We start from the raw sequence: 22,530 nt of genomic DNA, 5'->3' as shown, positions 1-22,530 counted from the left end.
CCTCGGTTTCTCTCCATGTGGTTTTTCTGCCCGGTTTAGTTTGAACTCCAAATATGACAGCTGGGTCTCAAGGGCGAGAGTCTCACAGAGTGAGGGAACCAGGCAGAAGCTGTACCCACTTTATGGCTCAACCTTGGAAATCACATCGCATCCATTCTGCCATGTTCTGTTGGTTGGTGCATCACAAGCCCCCACCCACTTTCCAGAGGTGGGGACATAGACCCCCAACTCTCAGTGCGAAGTGTTACTCACATTGTAAGAGGAGCATATGAGATGCACACATAGTATGGAAGATATATATTGGTGCTGTCCTTGGAAAATCTGCCACAAGCAGAATAACAATGGCCAATTGTTGCACACTTACTATATGCAAGTACTGTCCTATACCCTCGCCTGTTAATTCTCCCAACATCCGTATGAGTTACATACAATTTTTGTTCTCATTTCAGATAAGGAAACTGAGGCCCAATGGAATTAAACGTCTTGCCCAGGGTTGCATAACAAGCAAGTGGTACAGCCAGCATTTGAGTGTTGCTTCATCCGGTGCGGGGTGACAGGCTCAATAAGGTAATGAAAATGGATTATTATAAGGATTAAATAAATTAATACATGTAAAGTGCTGCAAACAGTGCCTCACACATAGTAAGTGCAGTATATGTGCTTGCTATTATTAATGCTGTCATTATTATTATTACTACATTTGAGTCACCAGATTGATACCTCTGCTCTAATAGAAGATATTTGTACTCTGAATCTCTCAGGTGGTTCCAGAAACAGGGAGCCAGTCCAGGGGCGCTGGGTGCAATATACCCTGGTCCCAGTTGCCTCCACTTGGGCTTTGGGGAATGGACTTGAGTTTCTATGATGTCAGCTGGTCCAAATCCCCAGGGCTCGTTTTTCCGGTTTGGAGCACCCCATCCTCCCACACCCAGGCCTCAAATGTCCTCGCTGACCATCCAAGGCTGTCTGACACTAACCTGGCTAGAACCTTTGATGAAGCCGACTATTGGGCTGGCTCAAGGTCAGGTCTCCAACTTGAAAGGACATGGGAGAAGGTTTCATCACAGCCTGCAAAGGGTCCATTGGGAAATAACTTGCCCTAGGGGTTTACGGGAATCATGGCAGCATGACCTGGATAGGAAGTGAGCACTGCACCTGTTCCAGGGCCTTTCTCTTGCCATCTCTTGGTTTCCCAAATTTCAGATCTTTGCATCCAATTTTTGGAATTTTGCCATAACCATGCACTTTCCATACTAAGAGTTACTTAGTATTTTTCTTTGAGTTGCTTCACATTGTAAACTTCAATAGATTTAACTTAAAAGGAGGATTGTTTTAAAATCATGGGCTTTAGTTAAAAAAAAAAAAAAAAGAAATCATTGTCCTAAGTCAAAAGTAATTAGAAGAATAAATAAAATAAAAAGAAACCAGTGCTGTCCAGTCGCAGCAAGATGTCGAAGTCTCTGGCCCTGAAGTCTTCTTTGGCTGTTACAAAGAGAGGAGTTACCAATGATGAGGTGTTAAAGGGACACTGACACCCAGCCGAGACCCTCTCTGTGGTGTAATGAAGAGTTAAAGAAAATTGACACAGGGAATAACTTTCACTCTGTGGGATTAAATGTTATTTAAATACTGTCTAGTACAACATAAAATGATCTGTGTTTCCTTACGGGTCTGCCTCTCACGTGTTGAGAAATATTCCACCATCTAATTCGGTCTCAATGACAGCTCCTTTCTGTCCCTCCTCTCAGAGATCTGAAGACATGTCCACAGAAAAACCTGCACACAAATGTTCATAGCAGCCTTATCATAATAGCCCAAAAGTGGAAACAACTCAAATATCCATCAAGTGATGCATGGATAAATAAAATGTGGTATATTTATACAATGGAACATTATTTGGCCATAAAAATGAGAGAAGTACTTATACATGCTACAGTGTGGGTGAACCTTGAACAAAATCATGCTAACTGAAAGAAGCCAGACACAAAGGACCACATATTATATGATTCCATTTATACAAAATGTCCAGAATAGGCAAACCTAGAGAGACAGAAAGTAGATCAGTGGTTATCTAGGGCTTTGGAGGTTGGGGGGAGATTGGGGGTTGGTTGAGACTGTTAATGGGTGTGGGGTTTCTTTCTAGGGTGATGAAAAATTTCTATAATCGATTATAGTAATGATTGCACAACTTTGTGAGTATACTAAAAACTATTGACCTCTTGGCTTTAAATGGATGAATTGTATGCTATGTCAGTTATATCTAAGTAAATCTGTTACTAACATAATGAAAGCAGAATCTGTCACTCTGCTTAAATCCCTGCAGTGGCTGCCCTTGTCATTGAGGGTGGAATGCAAAATCCTTACTCAGCCTTTCAAGATCCTGTGTCTTCTAGGCGCTGGCTGCCCTTCTGATCACACCTCTGTACCCAGTTCCTTGATGACTCTAAGCCAGGTCTTGCTTGCTCTTGCCTCAGAGCCATTGCACTTGGCTTTTCCTTCCTCTTGGAATGCTTCCTTCACATACTCAGAGGGTCCACTCGCTCACTTTCCTTGGGTCTCTGCTTAGCTTAAGGCCCTTAGTCACCTAGTCATCCAGGGCTTCCCTGACCACCTTACCTGAAATGGTACCCCCGCCCCCCCATCACAAGCCATCTCCCTCTCCTGCCTTGTTTTCCTCCATAGCACTTGTCATCTTCTCATCTTTATGCCATAATACATTTTACTCATTTGTTTATCATTTGTCTCCTCCAACTCCACCACCCCCCCCCAACTAATTGAAGTTTCCAGGTAGGCAGAGATTTTAAATTTTTGGTCTTATTCATGATTGTATTCATAGCCTGGTATATAGTTGCCATGCAGTCAATATTTATTGAATAAAAGGAATAATGAAAGGTATGTATGATTAGCCCCAAGTTTACTGATGAGGGAAACCAAGTCTGGTATTTAAATATTCATTTAGTAAACATTGACAGAGCACCTACCACAGACCACGCCCGAGCCCTGGAGATATTAAGTGGCAAAATTTTGGTAGAACTCAGGAGGGCCATGAGAACCGGATTGAAGTCTCTAGATGTGAAGTTATAGAAGCCAACTCAGATTTTGCATCAGGGAAATGATTCCACCAGAATCTGACAAAAGATGGATTAGCTTTTAGGGGTGTGGGGAGTTGGACAGCAGGGGAGTTGTTCCAAAAGTGGCTCTCAACCCCAGCTGCACATTAGAATCTGCTGGGAGCTCTTAAAAATCCTGATGTTCAGACCACATCCCAGACAATTAAATCAGACTCTCTAAGGGCAGTGCCTGGGCTTCAGCATTTTTAAAGCTTCCAAGGTGATTCCAAGTGCAGCCAGGGTTGAGAACCACTGTGTTAGATGGTTAGAGGAGTGTTGATGGCCCTTGTTATCTGATGGTACTGAGTATTAGGAAACAGCTTCTTGAGTGCATATGCTCAAATTGTTGACAACTCTCAAATATTTGAGGGGATGAGGTGTTATTTTACTTTAATGTTCACCATAAAAGTCATATTTCTTGTATCTAATAAACACACCTAATGAAACATATCTAATAAAACATATACTCTGAGTCATTACTATATCATGGTTAGGCATGGGGACTCTGGAGCTGGACTACTGGGATTTGAATCCTCCTTAATAGCTGTGTGTCCTTGGATAAGCTACTCAGGCTCTCTGTACCTCAGTTTCCTCCTCTGCAAAATGGGAATATATTAGGATCTACTTCATAAGGTCATTTTTGTGTTCAGTGAGTTAAATCATATAAAGCTCTTAGAACAGGGCCTGGCACAGAGGAAGTACCCAGTGAATGTTGGCTGTTATTATTCATTAATAAATAAGATATGAAGCCAACATTCCTTGAGCATTTGACATAGATCACTAATTTGATTAAATTCTCTTGAACAGTATAAACTGCAATTATACATTTTAGTAAATCTGATTCTTTTGAATGGTTCAAGCATATTAAACAGTAGACCAGGGACTTCCTTGGTGGTACAGTGGTAAAGAACCTGCCTTCCAATGCAGGGGACGTGGGTTCGATTCCTGGTAGGGGAACTAAGATCCCACGTGCCACGGGGCAACTAAGCCCGTGTGCCACAACTATTGAGCTCATGTGCCTCAACTATTGAGCTCACGCACCTCAATGAGAGAGCCCGGGTGCCGCAAACTACAAAGCTCATGTGCCCTGGAGCCCGCGCGCCACAACTAGAGAGAGAAAACCCGCATGCCACAACTAGAGAGAAGTCCGCACGCTGCAACTAGAGAGAAACCCGAGCAGACCGTGAGCCATGACGCAAAGATCCCACATGCCTCAACAGAGATCCCGTGTGCTGCGACTAAGACCCGACACAGCCAAAAAAAAAATAAGGAAAATAAATAAATAAATAAAATAAATAAATATATATATAAAAAAACTAGTAGACCAAGTATATACAGATTCATTGTGGATGAAACTCATGCATACTCTTACACCAAGATAGGTTACAAAAGTGATGACCCCATGGAATTTAGTTTATTTCTTATTCATATTTTTAGAAAATCATAGTTTTAAAAAATTTATAGATAGAACTATAGAAATTACATAAGCTGAACACCAGAGAGAAAATAGACTGAAAAAATGAACAGAGCTTCAAGAATCTGTGGGATTATAACAAATGGTCTAACATTTGTGTCATTGGAGTTCTGAAAAGAGAGGAAAAAGAGGAAGGAGCATAAAAGTATTCAAAGAAATAATGGCTGAAAACTTCTCAAATTTGGCAAAAGAATAAACCTACAGACTCAAGAGGCTGAGTTAACTCCAAACAAGATAACTAAAAGAAACTACACCAAGGCATATAGTCAAACTTCTGAAAACTAAAGACAAACAAAAACACCTTGCAAGCAGTGAGAGAGAAATGACATCTTACCTCTAGAGGAAAAACAATTCAAATGACAGCGAATTTCTCACCAAAATTCATGAAGTCCAGAAAAAAGTGGCATAACATTTGTCAAGTGCTGAAAGAAAAAAGCTGTCAACTCAGAATCCTATATTCAGTGAAAATATCCTTTAGGAACAAAGGGGAAGTCAAGACCTTCTCAGATGAAGAAAACCTAAGAGAGTTTGTTGCCATTGGACCTACTCTAAAAGAATGACTAAAGGAAGTTCTCTAAACCAAAAGGAAATGATAAACAAAGGAATATTTGAATATCAGGAAGGAAGAAAGAACACAGCAAGCAAAAATATAGGTAACTGCAATAAACTGTTTTCCTCTTGGGTTTTCTAAATTATGTTTAATGGTTGAGGCCAAAATTATGACATTGTCTGATGTGGTTCTAAATGTATGAGGAGGAAATACAAGATAATAATACTATAACAGGGTAAAGTAAAGGGACATAAAGGGAGATAAGGTATCTATACTTTACTGAAATTGGTACCAGTAGACTGTGCTGAGTTATGTACATACAACGTAATAGCTAGAATAAGCACTAAAAAATCCATACTAATAAATGCACTCAAAATCACTATATAAAAATCAAAATGGAATTCTAAAAAATGTTCAAGTAATCCACAGGAAGGCAAGAAAAAGAAAACAGAGAAATAAGAGAGATAGAGGTAGAGATAGAAAATAGATAGAGAACATATAGAAAACAGAATGGCAGATTTAAGCCCTAATATATCAACAATTATGTTAAATGTAAATGGTCTAAAAACACTAATTAAAAGACAGAGCCTAGCAGAGTGGAGTTTTTAAAAGCATGCCCCAACTGTATGCTGTCTGTAAGAAACACACTTCAAATATAATGATATATGCGTATTGAAAGTAAAAGGATAAAAAAATATATATGGCAAATGGTAGTCAAAAGAAATCATAAGTGTCTATATTAATATCAAAGAAGGTAGACTTCAGAACAAAGAAAGTTCCCAGAGACATAGAGGGACATTATATAATAATGAAGGAGTCAATACACTAAAAGATTTAGCAATCTTAAATGTGTATATGTCAAGCAACAGAGCTACAAAATATGTGAAGCAAAAACTGATAGAACTGAAAAGAGAAATAGACAAATCTACATTTATAGAGACTTCAACACCCTTGACTCAATAATTGATAGAATAAATAAACAGAGAATCAGCAAGGCTATAGAAGAACTTGACAATACCATCAAACAACAGAATCTAGTTGACATTTATAGAACAGTCCGCCCAGCAACAGCAAAATACACATTCTTTCAAGTGACTATAGAACATATAGAAAGATAGTTATGCTGGACCATAATACAAACCTCAACAAAGTTAAAAGAATTGAAATTATACAAGGTTATGGTTCTTTGACCATAGTGGAATCAAATTAAAAATCAGTAACAGAAAGATCATAGGAAAATCTCCAAACACTTAGAAACTAAACACCTCACTTCCAAATAATCCACGGGTCAAAGAAGACATCTCAAGGGAAAATAAAAAATACATTGAACTGAATGATAATGAAAATACACCACATAAGATTTGTGAGACACAGCTAAACCAGTGCAGAGAGGGGGAATTTTTATCATTAAATGTATACATTTGAAAAGGTGAAAAAGATCTCAAATCAATAATCTAAGCTCCCACTTCAATGTCCTAGAAAAAGAAGAGTGAGAAGCATGGAAAAAAGAAAGATAAGCCTAGAAATCAATGAAATTGAAAACAGAAAGACAACCTCCAAGCATTGTTTCTTTGAAAAGAGGATTAAATTTAAAAATCTCTAGTAAGACTGACAAAAGGAGAGAGAAAAATGCAAGTTACCAAATGAATGAATCAGGAATGGATGAATGAATCAAGGATATCACTATAGAACCTGCAGACATCAAAAGGGAGTACTAGAAACTCTACATGCAAACATTTAACAATTTAGATGAAACAGACCAACTCCTCAGAAAATATAAACTACCACAATGTACTCAATATGAAGTAGATAATTCAAATAGCCCTATAACTATTAAGAAAATTAAATATAAAATTTTGCAAAAAATAAAAAAAAATCTATAGGCCTAGATGGTTTCACTGGGAAATAATACCAAACACTTAAACAAGAATTAACACCAATTCCATGCAATCTCTTCTAGAAAATAGAAGAGAAGGGAACAATTCCCAGCTCATTTATGAGGCTAGTATTAACCAGATACCAAACCAGACAAAGGCAATAAAAAAAGAAAAACTACAGACAATATCCCTCATGATTATAGATGTAAAAATCTTTAATAAAATATTAGCAAATAGAATTCAACAAAATATAAAAATAATTATACATCATGATCAAGTGGCATATTCCCCAGGGATACAAAGCTGGTTCACTACAATCACTGTAATCCATCATATTAATAGGCTAAAGAAGAAAAATCATTTGATCATATTAATTGATGCCCCCTCCCAAAGCATGTGATAAAATTCAACACTCATCCATGATAAAAACTCTCAGAAAAATAAAAATAGATGGGAACTTTCTCAATTTGGAAAGGAGCATTTACAAAACACCTACAGCTAACATTATAGTTAATAGTGAAAGATTGAATGCTTTCTCCCTGAGACTGTGAATCATGCAAGAATGTTCTTTTTCAAACTCTTATTCAACCATAGTGCCTGAAGTTCTAGCCAGTGCAACAAGGCAAGAAAAGTAAATACAAGACATACAGATCTGAAAGGAAGAAATAAACCAGTTCTTATTTGTAGATGACATGATTGTCTATATAGAAGTCTGAAGGATTTGACAAAAAAAAAAAAAACACACACACACAAAAAACCTCCTAGAATAATTAATGAATTGAGCAAGATTTTAGGATATAAGATAAACATACAAAATTCAATTTTATTTCTATATACTAGCAGTGAATATATGGATCCTGAAAAAAATAGAATACCATTTACATTGCTCAAAAATGCAGTACTTATGTGCAAATCTAACAAAACATGTATAGGACTTTTCGGCTGAAAACTATAAAATGCTGATCAAAGAAATCAAAGAAGATCTAAATAAATGGAGAGACATACCACATTCATGGATTAGAAGAGCCAACAGAGTAAAGATGTCAGTTATCTCCAAATTGATATACAGGTTTAATTTTTGTAGATATAGATAATATTATTCTAAGAATTTACATAGAAATGCAAAGAAACTAGAATATCTGAAACAATTTTGAAAAAGAATAAAGTGGGAGGAATCACTGTCCCTATTTTCAAGACTTATTATACAGTTACAGTCATTAAGACTGTGTGGTATCGGTAGAGGGATAGACAGTTAGATCAATGGAACAGAATAGGGAAACCAGAAGCAGATCCACCAAATATGCCCAACTGATTTTTGACAAAAGTGCAAAAGCAATTCAGTGGAATAAAGATAACTTCTTAAACAAGTGAAGCTGCAGCAATTGGTCAATGGTAGGCAAAAAAAAAAAAAAGAACCTCAATCTAAGCCTCATACCTGATATAAAAATTAACTCATGGACTTAAATATAAAACATAAAACAATAAGCTATCAAACTTCTAGAAAAATCTTCAGGATCTAGGGCTGTGCAAAGAGTTTGACACCAAAAGCGGGATCCAAAAAAGGGAAAATTTGATAAATTTGACTCCACCAAAATTACAAATGTTTGCTCTTTGAAAAGTCTGTTAAGAGGATGAAAAGCCAAGCTATAGACTGGGAGAAAATTTTTGCAGACAACGTATCTGTCAAAGGACTGGTATCTAGACTATATAAAGTACTCTCAAAACTCAACAGCAGAAAAAACAGTCCAATGAGAAAATGGGCAAACAACGGGAGGAAATAATTTCCCCTAAAGAGGATATACAGATGGCAAAGAAGCAGGTGAAAAGATGTTAAACATCATTAGCTGTTAAGAAAATGCAGACTAAAACCACAGTGAGATATCTCTACACCCCTATCAGAGTGGCTGAAATAAAAAATACCACCCCAATGCTGGCAAGGACGTGGGGAAACTGGCTCACTCATACATGGCTAACAGAAATGTAAAACAGTGCTAACTCTTTGGAAAATCGCTTGGCGGTTTCTTAAAAAACCAAGGGTGCAACTACCATACAATCCAGGACTGTACTCCTGTGCATTTATCCAAGAGGAACAAAAAGACTCCTCCACGCTCCAACCCACAGATGACTGACCCACCGTGGGAGAAAATAAGAAAAACAATATCAATAGCAATAACTGCCAGCAGACCTCTTGTCTAGTAGAGACCATTATTGTCATCACCCCCACTTTGTGGTTGAGAAGACTGAGGTTCAGAGGCGGTTGTCAAGGCCACGCAGCTAGTATGTGGCAGAGCCAGTACCTGAACCCACTTAGTACTAGTAAGTGATTTCATCTTCCGGTTGTCAGTATGGCCCTTTTCACGGGAGAGTAAGGAAGGGTTCAGCCAGTTGCCCCAGGCCACATAGCTGGAAAGTCAGGAGGTTTAAACCGGAGGCTACTCTGCCTTCTGGGCTGGAGTCCTGTTCCTTAGTTCTAGGGTCGAACTTTTCCTAACTTTCCCGGATCTCTTTCGCCCAGTCCCAGGGGAGCAGGCACCACCCTTTTCCTCCGGGAGGCGCAGGGAGAGGGCGGGTCCCCAAGCGCAGTCCCCTCCCCAAACCCTCCCCCAGGCTATAAGCCGGAGCCGGGGGGCCAGGCGCGGGCAGTCCCGGACTGGCCCGCTCCGCGGGGCGATCGCGCAGATGGCGGCGCTGGCGACAGTGGCCAAGAAGGTGTGGAGCGCGCGGCGGCTGCTGGTGCTGCTGTTCACGCCGCTCGCGCTGCTGCCGGTGGTCTTCGCCCTCCCGCCCAAGGTAACGCCTCCTTTGCCTGTGGGCCCCCCGTTCCGCGCCCTGGGCGGCCGCGCGACAGGCAGGACCCTCTCCTCCCGAGCCTCTGAGGCGGGACACCGCTGAGATCCCAGTCTAGACAGATTTCACCAGACCCCCTCGACCGTCCCCCCTTTACCCTGACTTGGACGGCTGTGAACACCTCTTGCCGCAGTTCCCCTTTTCCAGCTGCTCCTTGGAGCCTGGGTCCCACCTAGCCTTCTGGATCTTCTCACTTCTACAGGAATGATTTCTTTTTATTGAGCTCTAACTATGTGCTTGGCGCTGTGTTGCACATTTCACTTGATAATCACAAGGAACACTTGATGAATGCCAAGACTGTGTAACCTGGGGCAAGTCATTTAACCTCCCTGAACTTCAGTTTACTCGTTTGTAAACATGGGGGAAACGATAATGCCAATCCACTGGGTTGTGGTGAATATTAAATGAGGCAATCTATGTAAATCTCTTAGAACTGAGCCTGATAGTAAGCTTAGGCAGAGTAAGTGCCTACGACGAACGCACAGGCTGGTCTTATTTCCACTCGCCTTATATGATGGGGACGGCCAAGATTTAATAAACGCTTACCGGGAGCAAGGTGCAGTGCTAAAATTTGCTTTATGTGCATCATCATATTTAATCCAGACTGAAAGTGCCCCTCAGAGGGGGAAGATTATTTACCCCATTTTCCAGAGGAGAAAACTGAGGCTCGGAGAGAAGTGACTTGCTCACAATCACACAGCAAGCAGCTGAGTGGGATTCAATCCCTGGCTTATCAGAATCCAGAACATGACCTGTTTCTAGACTCTCAAAGGAAGTAATCCCTAGAAGATCAAAGGCTGTAGATTGAGGTCAGGAGTGTCATGATAAAAGTCACCACCAATGGGAGCTGGAAGGAGATGGTACTGCAGGTCCCTGTTGGGTCCCTCATCTCTGCTCAGCCCATTTGCAGCATCATGGGAGGGCACTAGGCTCATTAGACAAGGCTTCTACCTCCAGGAAGTTGTTTCACTTTCCCTCAATGAGATAGTAAATGTTCATAAAAGTAAAAGTAAAGAGAGTGTGTAACTTAGTGGTGGATTACCCAGCACCACCAGCAGAGACCAGGGGAGCTTGGAGAGGTGTTCAGAGAGGGACGCCTGGAGGAAGGAGCCCTCCTTGGGCCCAGGGGGTGAGGAAGTGATACGAAGGAGATGGTGTCAGAAGATCCAGGGCAAGTTCTTTGGTGTGGAATTATCCAACCAATTAGACTTTCTTGACATGCAAGAGAAAAACAATAAATCCTGGTGTAAGGATTAGGTTGCTTATTCAAAAACTAGCCCACCCCAGACCACTCGCTGACTTCAGGACCTTGGACCAATCTCCTTTCTTCTTTGGGTCTCCCTTTCTTTGTCTATAAAATGAGGCGATCTCCATGCTAGCTTCTGAGATTTGATGTGAGGGGCTGAGTAAGGAAGTTGCCTCGCTTTGTGAAGCATCACCGGTGGAAGGCTGGATGGGTCTGGGAGGTCCCAGGCGGAGCTCTGGGGAAGAAGTGATGAAACACACACAGTCTCTCTCCTCAGCAAGGGGTTCTGAAAGCTTCTCTCTGCTCTGCCCTCTAGCAAGATTTGTGACCTCAGGGGCAGGTCCAAGTGTTACGGGGCCTGAAGCATGTACTATTTAAGGGGCTCTCTTTAAGAAAAAGCATACAGATTTACAGATACAAAATTCAGTACAGGATTTGGGAGTGGCTCTGAAGCTTAAACTTCATTAGCTTCACAGAGAATCCACTTCCATATGATCCCCAATGTGCACATGTAACAGCGAATGCCTGACCCTCTGCGAGGGTGGTGAGCCTAATAAATAAAGTGTTTCACTGAGTGCTTCACTCTTCTTACGTGCCAGGCTCCATGCTAAGAGTTTCTCAGGCATTGTCCTATATAATGTCCACGTAATCAGGGAAGCAGCTGCTGTTAGCGTCCCTGTAGTACAGGTGAGGAGATGGCAGCTCAGCAGGGTTACGTGACTTGCCGAAGGTCACACAGCCAGTACAAAGCCAGAATGCAGTGTCTGTACTTCTAACAGCTGCATTTTATACTCTTTCTTTCGTTATAATTGACTAAGAACCTCTCCTGTTTCCCTACAGATCCCTGGTGGGTACTCTTGGTGTGGCCCTAGATGTCACTACCTTTTAAAGTGGCTGATTAGCCAGGGCCTCCTCCCAGGAGGCAGGTCTGACGTCTTGGGAGATCTTAGCCTCCCTCAAAATCTCTGTCGGCACACTCAAAGCCCCCTCCTCCATGTAATGTGCACGTATTTATCGTATTATATTATTATTATATCCTTGGGTATTACTAACTGACATGTCTCTTAATGTACAATGTGAATAAAAGCATCCTTAGAGAATAATGAACAGAGAAAATTGCTGTTTTTATTGATCTGTGACATACATTTAAAGCAAACAGAGTGGGTGTGCTCTGCACACATAGTTTCAAGACAATTCCTGTAATCGTAACCAGTTTTAATCCCGTGATAACCTCCCCAAACAAAGGCTGGCAGTCTAAAAAAACATTGTGCTTTCTGTGCAAATGAAGCTTCAAGGCAAGTGTCCTCCGTGTCCACCCCACCCCCAACATCAGATTGCTGCTTCTAAGCCGCTCTCACCTGGAAACTCTGGAGCCACCAATGCCGGTCATAGGGTACACCTGGGCCCCCAAAAACTTTTGCAAAATTGTAGGTATCGGGAAAGAAGTTTGAGATCCTTGGCACTGATCATTTGCCCCTCGCTGGGTTCTGTTTTTCGGCTTGATAAGGTCTACAGGCCATTGCTACTCTGATGTTCTAGAAGTCTGTGTGATCAAAAGGGTTGGTTCTCATACACCTGTCCCCTGGCGACTGGTGAGGGAGGCTGCAGGGAGGCTGGGGTTAATCTGAAGGGTAGAGCCAGGGGGTGGGGATGGCAGGGGATGGGAACAATTCTTACATTATGTCCTCCTGGCTTGGAACCCTGTCAGCAGGGGTGAAAAGGAGTGGGATGCCCTTCTGGAATGCAGTGGCTGCAATTTCCAGGGCCACTGGGGATCATGGCTCTTGCCACAAAGAGTGCCAGAGACTAAGGAAGTCAGGACAGTGCCAGAGGGACCACCTCAAAGTTTTCCAAGAATGGGCATCTTGGGAGGTGGATATTAGAGGACCGGCCTTGGGCAGCTAGAGGGGACGGATGAGACAATTAAATCAGGCTTGCAAATCTGCACCAGTCCCATGTGTTTGCAGAGAAATCTTGCCTCCTTTCCCTCCTTACACCCACTGAAAGCAAATTTAGCTGGACTGACCATCTGGCCAAGATGAGTTCTTACAGCAGGTACTCATAAGTGACTCTTTCTAAGGATGCTTTGAGGAGGAGGAGTTTGGGGGAGGGGGTGCTCTGGGCAGGACTGCTGCAGAGTGTTCTACAGGCTGTGCACTGCACAAGGAGACCTGAGGAGGCAAAATGAGACTGAACCAACCTGCACTCCACATGCCAAGCTGTGTACTCTGGTGCAGTGCTGGATCCACCTGAGGAAGAGCCCCTTTTCCCAGTTTGCACAAAGGCATCAAGTCTGGCTAGCAGCACACTTGTTCTGGGGTGGTAGTACATCTGTGAAGTCAGAGGCCCACTTTTTTTTGCATATGCCTAATTCTTGGGTGGAGGAAATTCAGGTGGGTGACCAGGAAAACGGTTATTTCATTCCCAGTTTTGAGTCTTTGGAATCAGAACTGGATACTCATTCCACATCATTGCTCTGTGACCTTGGGCAAATCATTTGGCTTCTCTGGGCCTCAGTTTCTTCATTGATACCATGCCCATAACATCACCTTCCTCCCTGGTTATTATCTGGGCCCAATGAAATCGTATATTATACTTGCACCATAACGTCTTACTTTTTTATTCAACACTCAAGGTATGTTTTAACTCTCCTATTTTGCAGATGAAGAAACTGAGACTCAGAAGTAAGATGATCAAAGTAGCATGGGCCTTGGAGCTGGGAAGACCTGGGTTTGGGTCTTGGTTCTGAAACTGTGAGTCAGGGAGCTTGGGTTGGAGATTTCACATTTCTGAGCCTCGGTTTCCTCACTTGTGAAGTGGGGAGAACTCACATGCTTCCCAAAGGGCTACTATGGGACTTAATTAAGAGAAGATACAGAAGTTGTCCAGTGCCGTGTCAAACATGGTGGGAGTTTATAATAATAATAATTGCTAAAAATTTTTTCCATTTGCCCCACACTGTTTTACATGCCTTTCACATTTTAGTTCATTTACTCTTCACATCAGCCTTAAGAAGTAGGAATAATGATTATCCCCATTTTTACAGATGAGGAAAGTGAGGCCCAGAGAAGGATGGAAGTTGCCTGAAGCCTCACAGTGAGCTGTGAGTGGCAGGGCGGGGGTGAGTGCCTCCATCTCCCTCTTCTTGTCCAGTGATTCCCCCATCTCAGGCTCCCAGTCATCACTGTTTTATTCTATCGACATTTCAATTAATCTCTGAAGCCTAACTTCTAGATTAGGGATGCGGGGAAGCAGAGGTCAAGCTCCCTTATTTTCGTTCAGATTATAGTAAGCCCTCAAGAAAGGATAGGAACAGCTAATATTTATTGATTACTTACTAGAAGCTCAGGCCCCCTCTCTCCCTCTGCACCAACCACACTGGCCTTCTTGGTGTTCCTTAAATATCCCAAGATTAATCTCACCTCAGGGCCTTTGCACTTACTGTTCCATCTGTCTGAACTGCTCTTCCCCCCAGGTGTCTGCAAGCCTTGCTCCCTCACTTCATTCATCTTAGTTCAAAGATGAACCTCCTCAAAGGCCTTCCCTGGCCACCCTATCTAACATAGAATACAAAAAATCCTTTACACTTTCTTCTCTGCCTTATCTTACTTCATGGTCTTCATCACTATCTGCCAATATATTATGTATTTAAGGAACGGGCAAGTCAGAGTAAGCAGACTTAGGACTGGCTAGTTCAAATAATTTCAGTGGGCTCTGGGACATAGACACTGTCCCTAGTTGTTTGGTCCCTGGCCTTGGATGATTACAGCAGGCGGATAGTGGCCTGGAGTGAGAGAGCCCAATAAAGGAGGTGGTTGGGGGTGTGGGCTCTGGATTGGCTGGCTTACATTTGAAAAACTGTTGCACAGGTGAGTTGTTTACCATCTCTAGGAATTAGCTAGCACTGGGAGAGGCAGACACTCCAGGTTTAGCAAGGTCCCAAGATGCCAGAGCATCAAATTCAGAAACTTGAAAACATGGTTGTTACAATCTCCCATACTCTTCTCTTCTCTCACTATGGTCCAGCCTCATAGGCCTTCTTTTGGTTCTTTAAACCTGCCAAGCTTGTTGCTGCCTCAGGACCTTTGCACTTGCTGTTCTCTGCCTGGGATGCTCTTGCCTCTGATCTTCCACAGCTGGATCTGTCTGGTCATTTGGGTCTTAGCTCCAAAGGCACCTCCTCCAAGGAGTCCTCCTTGATTACCTTTTCTCAAGAACACTTACTCTCCTCACCGTACAAAGCACTCTCTAAAACAGCTTCCTATTTTATTTCCTTCATGGCATTCATCCCAATCTGAAGTGTTCATTATCTGTTCACTGTCTGCCTCCGCCACTAGGCTGTGAGTGATGTAAGGGCAAGACCCGTGTCTGTCTTGTTCCCTGCAGCATCCCCAGTGCCTAGGACAGCGTCTGACACATAGTAGGTACTCGGTAAACAAGTGAATGAATGAATTTGCATTTGAACTCAGGTATCTCTGATTTCAGAAGACGTGCACTTTCTAAAACCCCAGACTGCTACTAATTTGTGGAAGATTTGAGCTGGAATCGGTGTTTCCAGCCCTTTCGTTTTTCAGTTGGGAAGACTGAGGCCCAGAGGGCACATGGAGGGACTTTCCCAGCCCCTCCCAGCCAGGTGGTCCCAGAACCCTCATCTGTGCCCCCTCCATGTTCTCCCGCCAGGTTTCACCCGTTGCCCACACAGACCCCTTGGCCTCGGAACCGCTCCTCTGAGGTCCAGCCAACTTTCCACTTTCCCGGAGCTCCTGCCAGGTGTGTAAACAGGCCAGTGCGATTCCTGGTGATGCGGCGGGGAGCAAGATCGTGTTTCCTGACCTAACTCGGCAGGACAATGCCCTCTGGACTGATGAGCAGGATTTCAGACACCCCCAGACCTTGAAGACACAAAGTCAGCATCCTAGCTAGGCTGGACCTGGCCAGGGCCTGGAACAAGTGACACAGGTGTGCCCGAACTGCTCTCTCCAGCGGAGGTGCACCAGGGACGAGAGAGATACACAAGGCCACGCCATCTCTGGCAAGCCTCCATTTCCTCATCTCAAAAATGGGCATAATGAAACCCACCTGCTTGGAAGACTTGACAGTGCCTGACGCATAGCAGGTACTTGGTAAAGAATTGAGGCTCTTTCTGTTATCTGCAAAATAGGGGTACCAGGCTCTCAGCTCTATGTACTTGTCCCTGAAATTCATAGGGGGAGGGGCAGCCAATGGGAAGGAGCCTGTGCTGGGTGGGGGGTGGAGGAAGGCAGGAGGACTGATACACAGGACAGAACAGTGATCCCCAGTCCGATAAAGACATTGGAAAAGGTCTGGGGAGGCCAGCATGCCCCTCCTGGCCAGCCCAGTGGTTCCCCTGCCCAGTTCCTTTTGCTCTACTCTCCTGTGGGGTCCTCTCTCAGTCTGGACTGAGAGAGGGATTTGATTTCAGCCGTATTAAGCTCTCCTACAGGAATGTGCTGGTCCCTGGGAGGCTCAGGAAGTGAATTCAAGTTTGTTGATGTCCTGGGCCACATGCCTTATTCATACTCTGTCCTCTGTCCGCCAAGAGGCCTCCTAAGAGCCATAGTCAACACCTCTCTAGCATTTATGAAGTGCCAGGCACGGTTCGAAGCACTCAAGATATGCTTGCTAGCTCGTTTATGCTCGCCCTGGCTCTGTGGCGCAGGTGCTGCTATTATCCACATTCATAGATGAGGAAACCGAGTCACAGAATGGTTCAGTCACTTTCCCAAGCTCCCACGTTTTGGATGTGGCAGAGCTGGGATTCCGACTCTGGCATTCAAGCCCCAGAGTCTGTGCTTTTAGCCACTGTGTGACGCAAGGGTGATGGACCCATTTTACAAATGAGAAGGCTGAGGCTCAGAGAGGTGAAGTCACCCGCCACCTCACGGCCACTGAATGAGTAGTGAGGCTGCCAATCGAGCCTACGTCTGCCTTGTTGAAAGCCCACACTCCTTCATGGTTCAGTGGAGGCAACGGGGAAAGGAGTGATTGTGCTGGGTGTGGTGGGGGACATTAAGAAAGGCTTCCCAGAGGAGAGACCTGTCATTCTGACACTGGAGTGGGAGTTTGGAGGTCTCAGAGGGCCCTGAAGATAGGAACTAACGTGGCTGGTCAAACATGATAGGTAGGAGCTTGGATTTGGGTGCTTGGGTTCAAATCCTGGCTTTTTAATATGCTGTGTGACCTTGGGCCAGTTACTTAACTTCTCTGTGCTCAGTTTCCTCATCCGTGAATGGGTATGATAATAATTAATGATGCTTGTAAAGGGCTCAACAGATGTTGCCTGCCTTCATGGATAAATCACTGCCTGTGTCCTGGGCTCTGGGAAATCCTTTAAATCAGGGTTCTTAAGCATTTTGCTCCCCAGGAGACATTTGGCAGTGCCTGGAGACATTTTCGATTGTCACAACTGGAAGGAGCTGCTACCGGCATCTAGGGATGCTGCTAAACGTCGTATAGTACACAGGATGGCCCCCACAACAAAGAATTCTCGGGCCCCAAATGTTAGTGGTGCTGAGGTTGAGAACCTCTGCCTTCAATGCGTTAGTTTGTTTCATCCCCCAGCAGGCTGTGAGGCAGGCACAGTCAAGTCCAATTTTCTGTCAGGGACACTGTGTCCCGGAGAGGGGAAGTGCTTGCCTGTGGACACACAGCCTGGCCACAGAAGGCCTCCCAGGGTGGAGGGGATTTGGAAACGGAGGGCGTTCCAGGCAAGACAAAACACCCCCTGGCCCTCCAGCCCCGCTCCGGGCTCTGCTGTATGGAGCTGACCCGTTCCCTCTGCCCTCTGGGCTGTCAGCGGGCGGGAACAGCCTCCTTTCCCTTGGCTGGGAGAAATAACAAGAGAGGCCCTTGTTTGCTGCCACCCACAGCCCTGATTGTCCCCTCGATTTCACATGCTGCTTGCACCTTACTCTCATGACAATCCACTTTGCTGGCTGGCTTGGGAAGCCTGGAGAGTGGGAGAAGGAAGGAAGAGTCTTCCTGCTCCTTTTAGCCATTTCCTGCCCCTGTCTGGAGCCCCCTTGGATTTCTCTGGAAAGGGCTGGGACTCAGCAAAACTTCTCCTGGTGCCCAAGCAGGGCATTTTACAGCACAGAGTCCAAAAAACAGAAGTGTAGGCAGTTTCCTGAGACATGAGTCCTGGGAACGTGGTCTGCTGTGCCGACATCTGGGACTAGAATGTGGGGTCTCCAGGCCTGGGGGAGCTGGCAGAGGCCTGATGCAGGGCCCTGCCCACGACCCAGCTCCCACCTCTTGTTGGGGAAACTGAGGCTGTCCTGAGAGGCTCTTCCTACCTCTACTAAATTGGCCATCTACCTGGGAGACCTGGCTTCCTTTCCTGCTCCTGATCTTCTGTGGGATCTGGACCTCCTTCAGACCTTGGCTTTCCTCCACTGGACAAGGGGTCTGCCCAGAATCACTGGGTTGGTTTGTCCCCCAGAATCACTTTCTGAGGGGGAGGGGCAACATCATGAGAGTATGAACTCTAACACCAGATTTCCTGGACTCCAGGACGGCTCCCCCACTTCCTGGCTGTGTGACCTTGGGCAAGTTACTTAGCCTCTCTGTGCCTCAGTTTCCTCCTCTGTGAAATGAGGTGCACTAATGGGACCTACCTCAGAGGGGTGTTGTGAAGATTGGTTCAGATACCTAAAATACTCTGGGCTGCTCCTGATCATAAGAGGTATTAGGTAAATGTCTGTTGTTACTATGGTTGGCAGTGGTAGTATTGTTATTTGCATTACAAATGAGCCTGTGGATCCCGTGGAAGTGCTTTATAGGGGATGAGACTTTCTTCTGCATCCTACTGGATTCTTCCCTTTACTCTCTGTGTAGGTTCTTGGGTTCTCTGAGCCTCCATTTCCTCCACTGTATATGGAGTAAAGCTCATCTCCTAGGAGCTGCTGGGAAGATTAAATGAGATAGTGCTTATTCAGAGAAGAATCCCAGTGAAAGTTCCCTTTCCATTCTTTTTTTTTTTTAATTTATTTATTTTATTTATTTTATTTTTGGCTGCGTTGAGTCTTCGTTGCTGCATGCGGGCTTTCTCTAGTTGTGGCAAGCAGGGGCTACTCTTCGTTGCGGTGCACAGGCTTCTCTTTGCAGTGGCTTCTCTTTGTTGTGGAGCACGGGCTCTAGGCGCACGGCCTTCAGTAGTTGTGGCACGTGAGCTCAGTAGTTGTGGCTCATGGGCTGTAGAGCACAGGCTCAGTAGTTGTGGCGCACGGGCTTAGTTGCTCCATGGCATGTGGGATCTTCCTGGACCAGGGCTCGAACCTGTGTGCCCTGCATTGGCAGGCGGATTACCAACCACTGCGCCACCAGGGAAGCCCTCCCTTGCCATTCTTATTCTTGCCCTGAAGCCCAGAACCCCAAAGGCCTAAGAAGTGAGGGATTGTGGGCAGTGGAGGGTCATTGTCAAGAGGGGCTTGGAAACTCCACAGGTCAGGCCTTAACAGCAGGAGTCAGCTTTCCCATCCCCCACTGCATCAGCTCCCAGGATGCCTGGGGCAGGGCCAGCTGGACCAGAGTGGAGGTGGGATGATGGTAAACGGTAGAGAATTGAAAATGTCAGGGGCAGGGAAGACCTCAGTGCCCAGGAGAAGTTAGGCTAAGTGGTGGGCACACAGGATGCAGCCTCAGATGATCCAGGATTGATCCCTGCCAAGAACTTGCTCTGTGGGGGGAAGCAAGACACTTCCCTTGCCAGCCTCAGTTTCCTCATCTGTCTCATGTACCCGCTTGCCTCATGGGGCTGTGAGGAGGAGCCAGGGAAACCAAGCACTTTGTAAACAGCGAAGTACCCTTCAAATAGTAAAGTACAAATAGGGATCCTGCCAATCTTGTTCTCTAATATACACCTAGCACTTGGCAAACAAGGTGCTTAATAAATATGTCCAGAATGAATACGGAATCAAAACAATATTTCTTTAGTGTTTCCTGTGTGCCAGACACTGTCCATAAGTGATTATTACATTTAGTTTAAAAGTATTAATTGAGCACCTACTACATGCCAGCTACTATTGTAGAGGAACATGGCAATGAACCAAATAGTCACAAATCCTTATACTTAAGGAGCTGACATTTTAGAGGGGTAAACATTAAAAACAAACAAACAAAAAAAAGCAAGCAGATAAATAAGTAAGATCTATAGTATGTCAGATGTTGATAAGTGCTATGGAGAATAAAATCAGAGAAGGCAGAGAGCCTGGAGTGGAGGTAAGTGCAATTTTAGAGTCAGGAAGATTTCGAGAAGGGAATATTTGAACAAATACCTGAAGGAGATGACATTGAAGCAAAGACTTGAAGGAGCCCTGAGTGCATATAGAGGAAGATCATTCCAGGTGAGGGGACAGCAAGTCAAAGGTCCTGAGGTGGGAGCATGGAGAGTGTTCAAGAAATATCAAATGGTCTTTCTGGGTCCTCGTGACAGCCCTTCCAGGAGACTGACCCCTGGCCCCCTGATCACAGGGAAACTAAGTTGAAGATCTTAGAAGGGATTTAAAGGCAGATCCCAACATAATGCCTTCAGGCTGGATTTTACTTCAACCAGAGAAAGGCTTCCTTTCCACACCAGGCCTCCAAAGGTGTGGGACAGGCTGTCAGGAGCAGCGAGAGGTGGAGAAGCCCTGAGCGGGCTTTAAACACACCCGCCACCCATGTTGGGAACTGAAGGGCCCTTTGGACAGATGGGGAGACTGAGGCCCACACAGAAGAAGGAACTGCCCAAGGTCACACAGTCAGTTGGCCTCTTTTTCAGAAGCACATGCTCTGTCCTCCTCTGGCTGAGCCAGGCCGCTGGGGACTCCTGGGTCCCATGCAGCTGCCACCCTGCCCCCAGCTGCCTGTCTGGCTCATGAATGATTAGCGAGGCCTGGGCGGCAGTGGGGTGTGAGCTGCCCCAGGAACGCTTTTAATGAATGGCTCGAAGAACTTTAACTTGTGACAACACCTGCTAATAAGTCCAGGGGTCTAACACAGTCCGTTCCAGAGGAAGGGGTAGGAGGATAGAGTGGCTGCCTCAGAGGTCTCCTGGGACAAGTCCCCCCCCTCCGCTTTCTCCTCTTTCCCCCATTGAGTCTTGAGCCCAAATAGACACAGGTGGCTCCTAGCTGCTTTCTCAGAAGAGAGGGTAGGAGGGAGCCCTGCCTGGGAATCAGAGACCAGACATCTGCGCTGTCTCAACTATTTCCCTCTGGGTCACCCTGGGCTGGTTTCGGTCTTAACCCTCCATGCCTGTCTCCTCCTCCAGAAGGTGGGCACTAAGATCAGCCGGGCTTATCCTCAAGACTGAACAGATCCAGAGAGGATGTGAAAGGGCCTGTAAAGTGCTTTTCTGTTGAATATCTGTCCTTCCATTTCCAGAAACTACCAGAGTGTGGGAGGAGCAAAAGTCACAATAAGTGTAAAAGGCTTAGCTCAGCACCTGTACATAGTGAGTCTCAGTAAATGCTGGCTGTTACCATCACTACTGTTACTCTCCTCACTGAGCCCAGGACCAGAGCCCAGGGGATCAGGACCATGGCCCCGAGCTCGGACCACTATGCTGAAATCACGGCTTCATCCCTTGCTGGAGATGCACACATGGATGAAGAAGCTGCTGGACCTCTGTGTGCCTCCAGTTTCTCATTTCTAAACAGGGTTGTGAGACGAGCAGGTGAGCTAATGCAGGCAAGGCTTGCTGCCTGGTCATAGTAAGCCCTCAATGAACGGTAGCTTTATTATTCTCACCCGTCATTCACACTGAGGCAGTGTGAACTTGGGCCAGTCACTCAAGCTCTCTGAGCCACACGTAAACTGGGAACAGCGGTCGTAGCTGCCTCGTGGGGCTGTGGGTAGAGCTGAGTGAGGGAATCCACGAGCCGTGCCTGGCACATAGTAAGTGCTCAGTGTGGGCAGCCACCTTGAATAACAGCGCTGCTGCTCTGAGACCATGAGGGACAGCTGCTCGGGAGACCACGGAGAGAGATGCTGCCAGCGTTGCAGGGCTTCCAGAGAACAGCCGCATCCATCCATGTTCTCTTTGATCTCCTTCCCAGCTCTCTCAGGATGGCGTAATAAGCATCCTGATTTACGGATGAGGACGCAGAGGCTCAAAAAGGCCACCGGTCCTTCCGAAGCCTGAAGCTTGTAGGTGGTAGACCAGGATTTGCACCGGCAACTCTGTGACTCCTAGTGGCCTTGCACCCAGAGCCTCAGCTGGCCTTACTTAACTCCCTTTTTGCAAGTGGAGGCTCATGCCTCAGTGCCTCTCGGCCTCAGCGGAGAGGGTTTCTCCTGGGTTGTCTCGTCTTACTGGGTCCTTTGCCTGGGCCTGCTGTGTGTGCTCCAAACTCCTTTCCTTTTGGGGTCAATATCTACCTAGCATCATTGCCTTCATCCCCACATGGCAGACTGGAAGTGCT

At 45.2% G+C, this 22,530-nt stretch overlaps 1 protein-coding gene across 6 annotated transcripts in view; it reads left to right on the top strand.

The window, feature by feature from the left end:
• Positions 1 to 472: 472 nt before the first annotated feature.
• SLC13A3 (solute carrier family 13 member 3) overlaps positions 473 to 22,530 on the top strand; it is an 86,538-nt gene continuing 64,480 nt past the window's right edge. Inside the window, exons 1-3 of one of the 6 annotated variants that reach the window (XM_007185352.2) lie at positions 9,716 to 9,801; positions 13,767 to 13,857; positions 15,785 to 16,220. Coding sequence is in view for 1 of the 6 variants with exons in the window: in XM_007185349.3 (XP_007185411.2) it covers positions 9,691 to 9,801 (111 nt within the window). In the remaining 5 variants the exon portion in view is untranslated. Of the gene's footprint in view, positions 568 to 9,580; positions 9,802 to 13,766; positions 13,858 to 14,150; positions 14,226 to 15,784; positions 16,221 to 22,530 lie in introns of those variants that run through there. The other 5 variants (XM_007185350.2, XM_007185354.2, XM_007185349.3 and 2 more) reach the window with 5 other exon arrangements.

This window comes from Balaenoptera acutorostrata, chromosome 15 (assembly GCF_949987535.1).
Source record: "Balaenoptera acutorostrata chromosome 15, mBalAcu1.1, whole genome shotgun sequence".
NCBI lineage: Eukaryota > Metazoa > Chordata > Mammalia > Artiodactyla > Balaenopteridae > Balaenoptera > Balaenoptera acutorostrata.
Note: the sequence above shows the minus strand (reverse complement) of the source record. Positions and strands in the feature narration are given on the sequence as shown.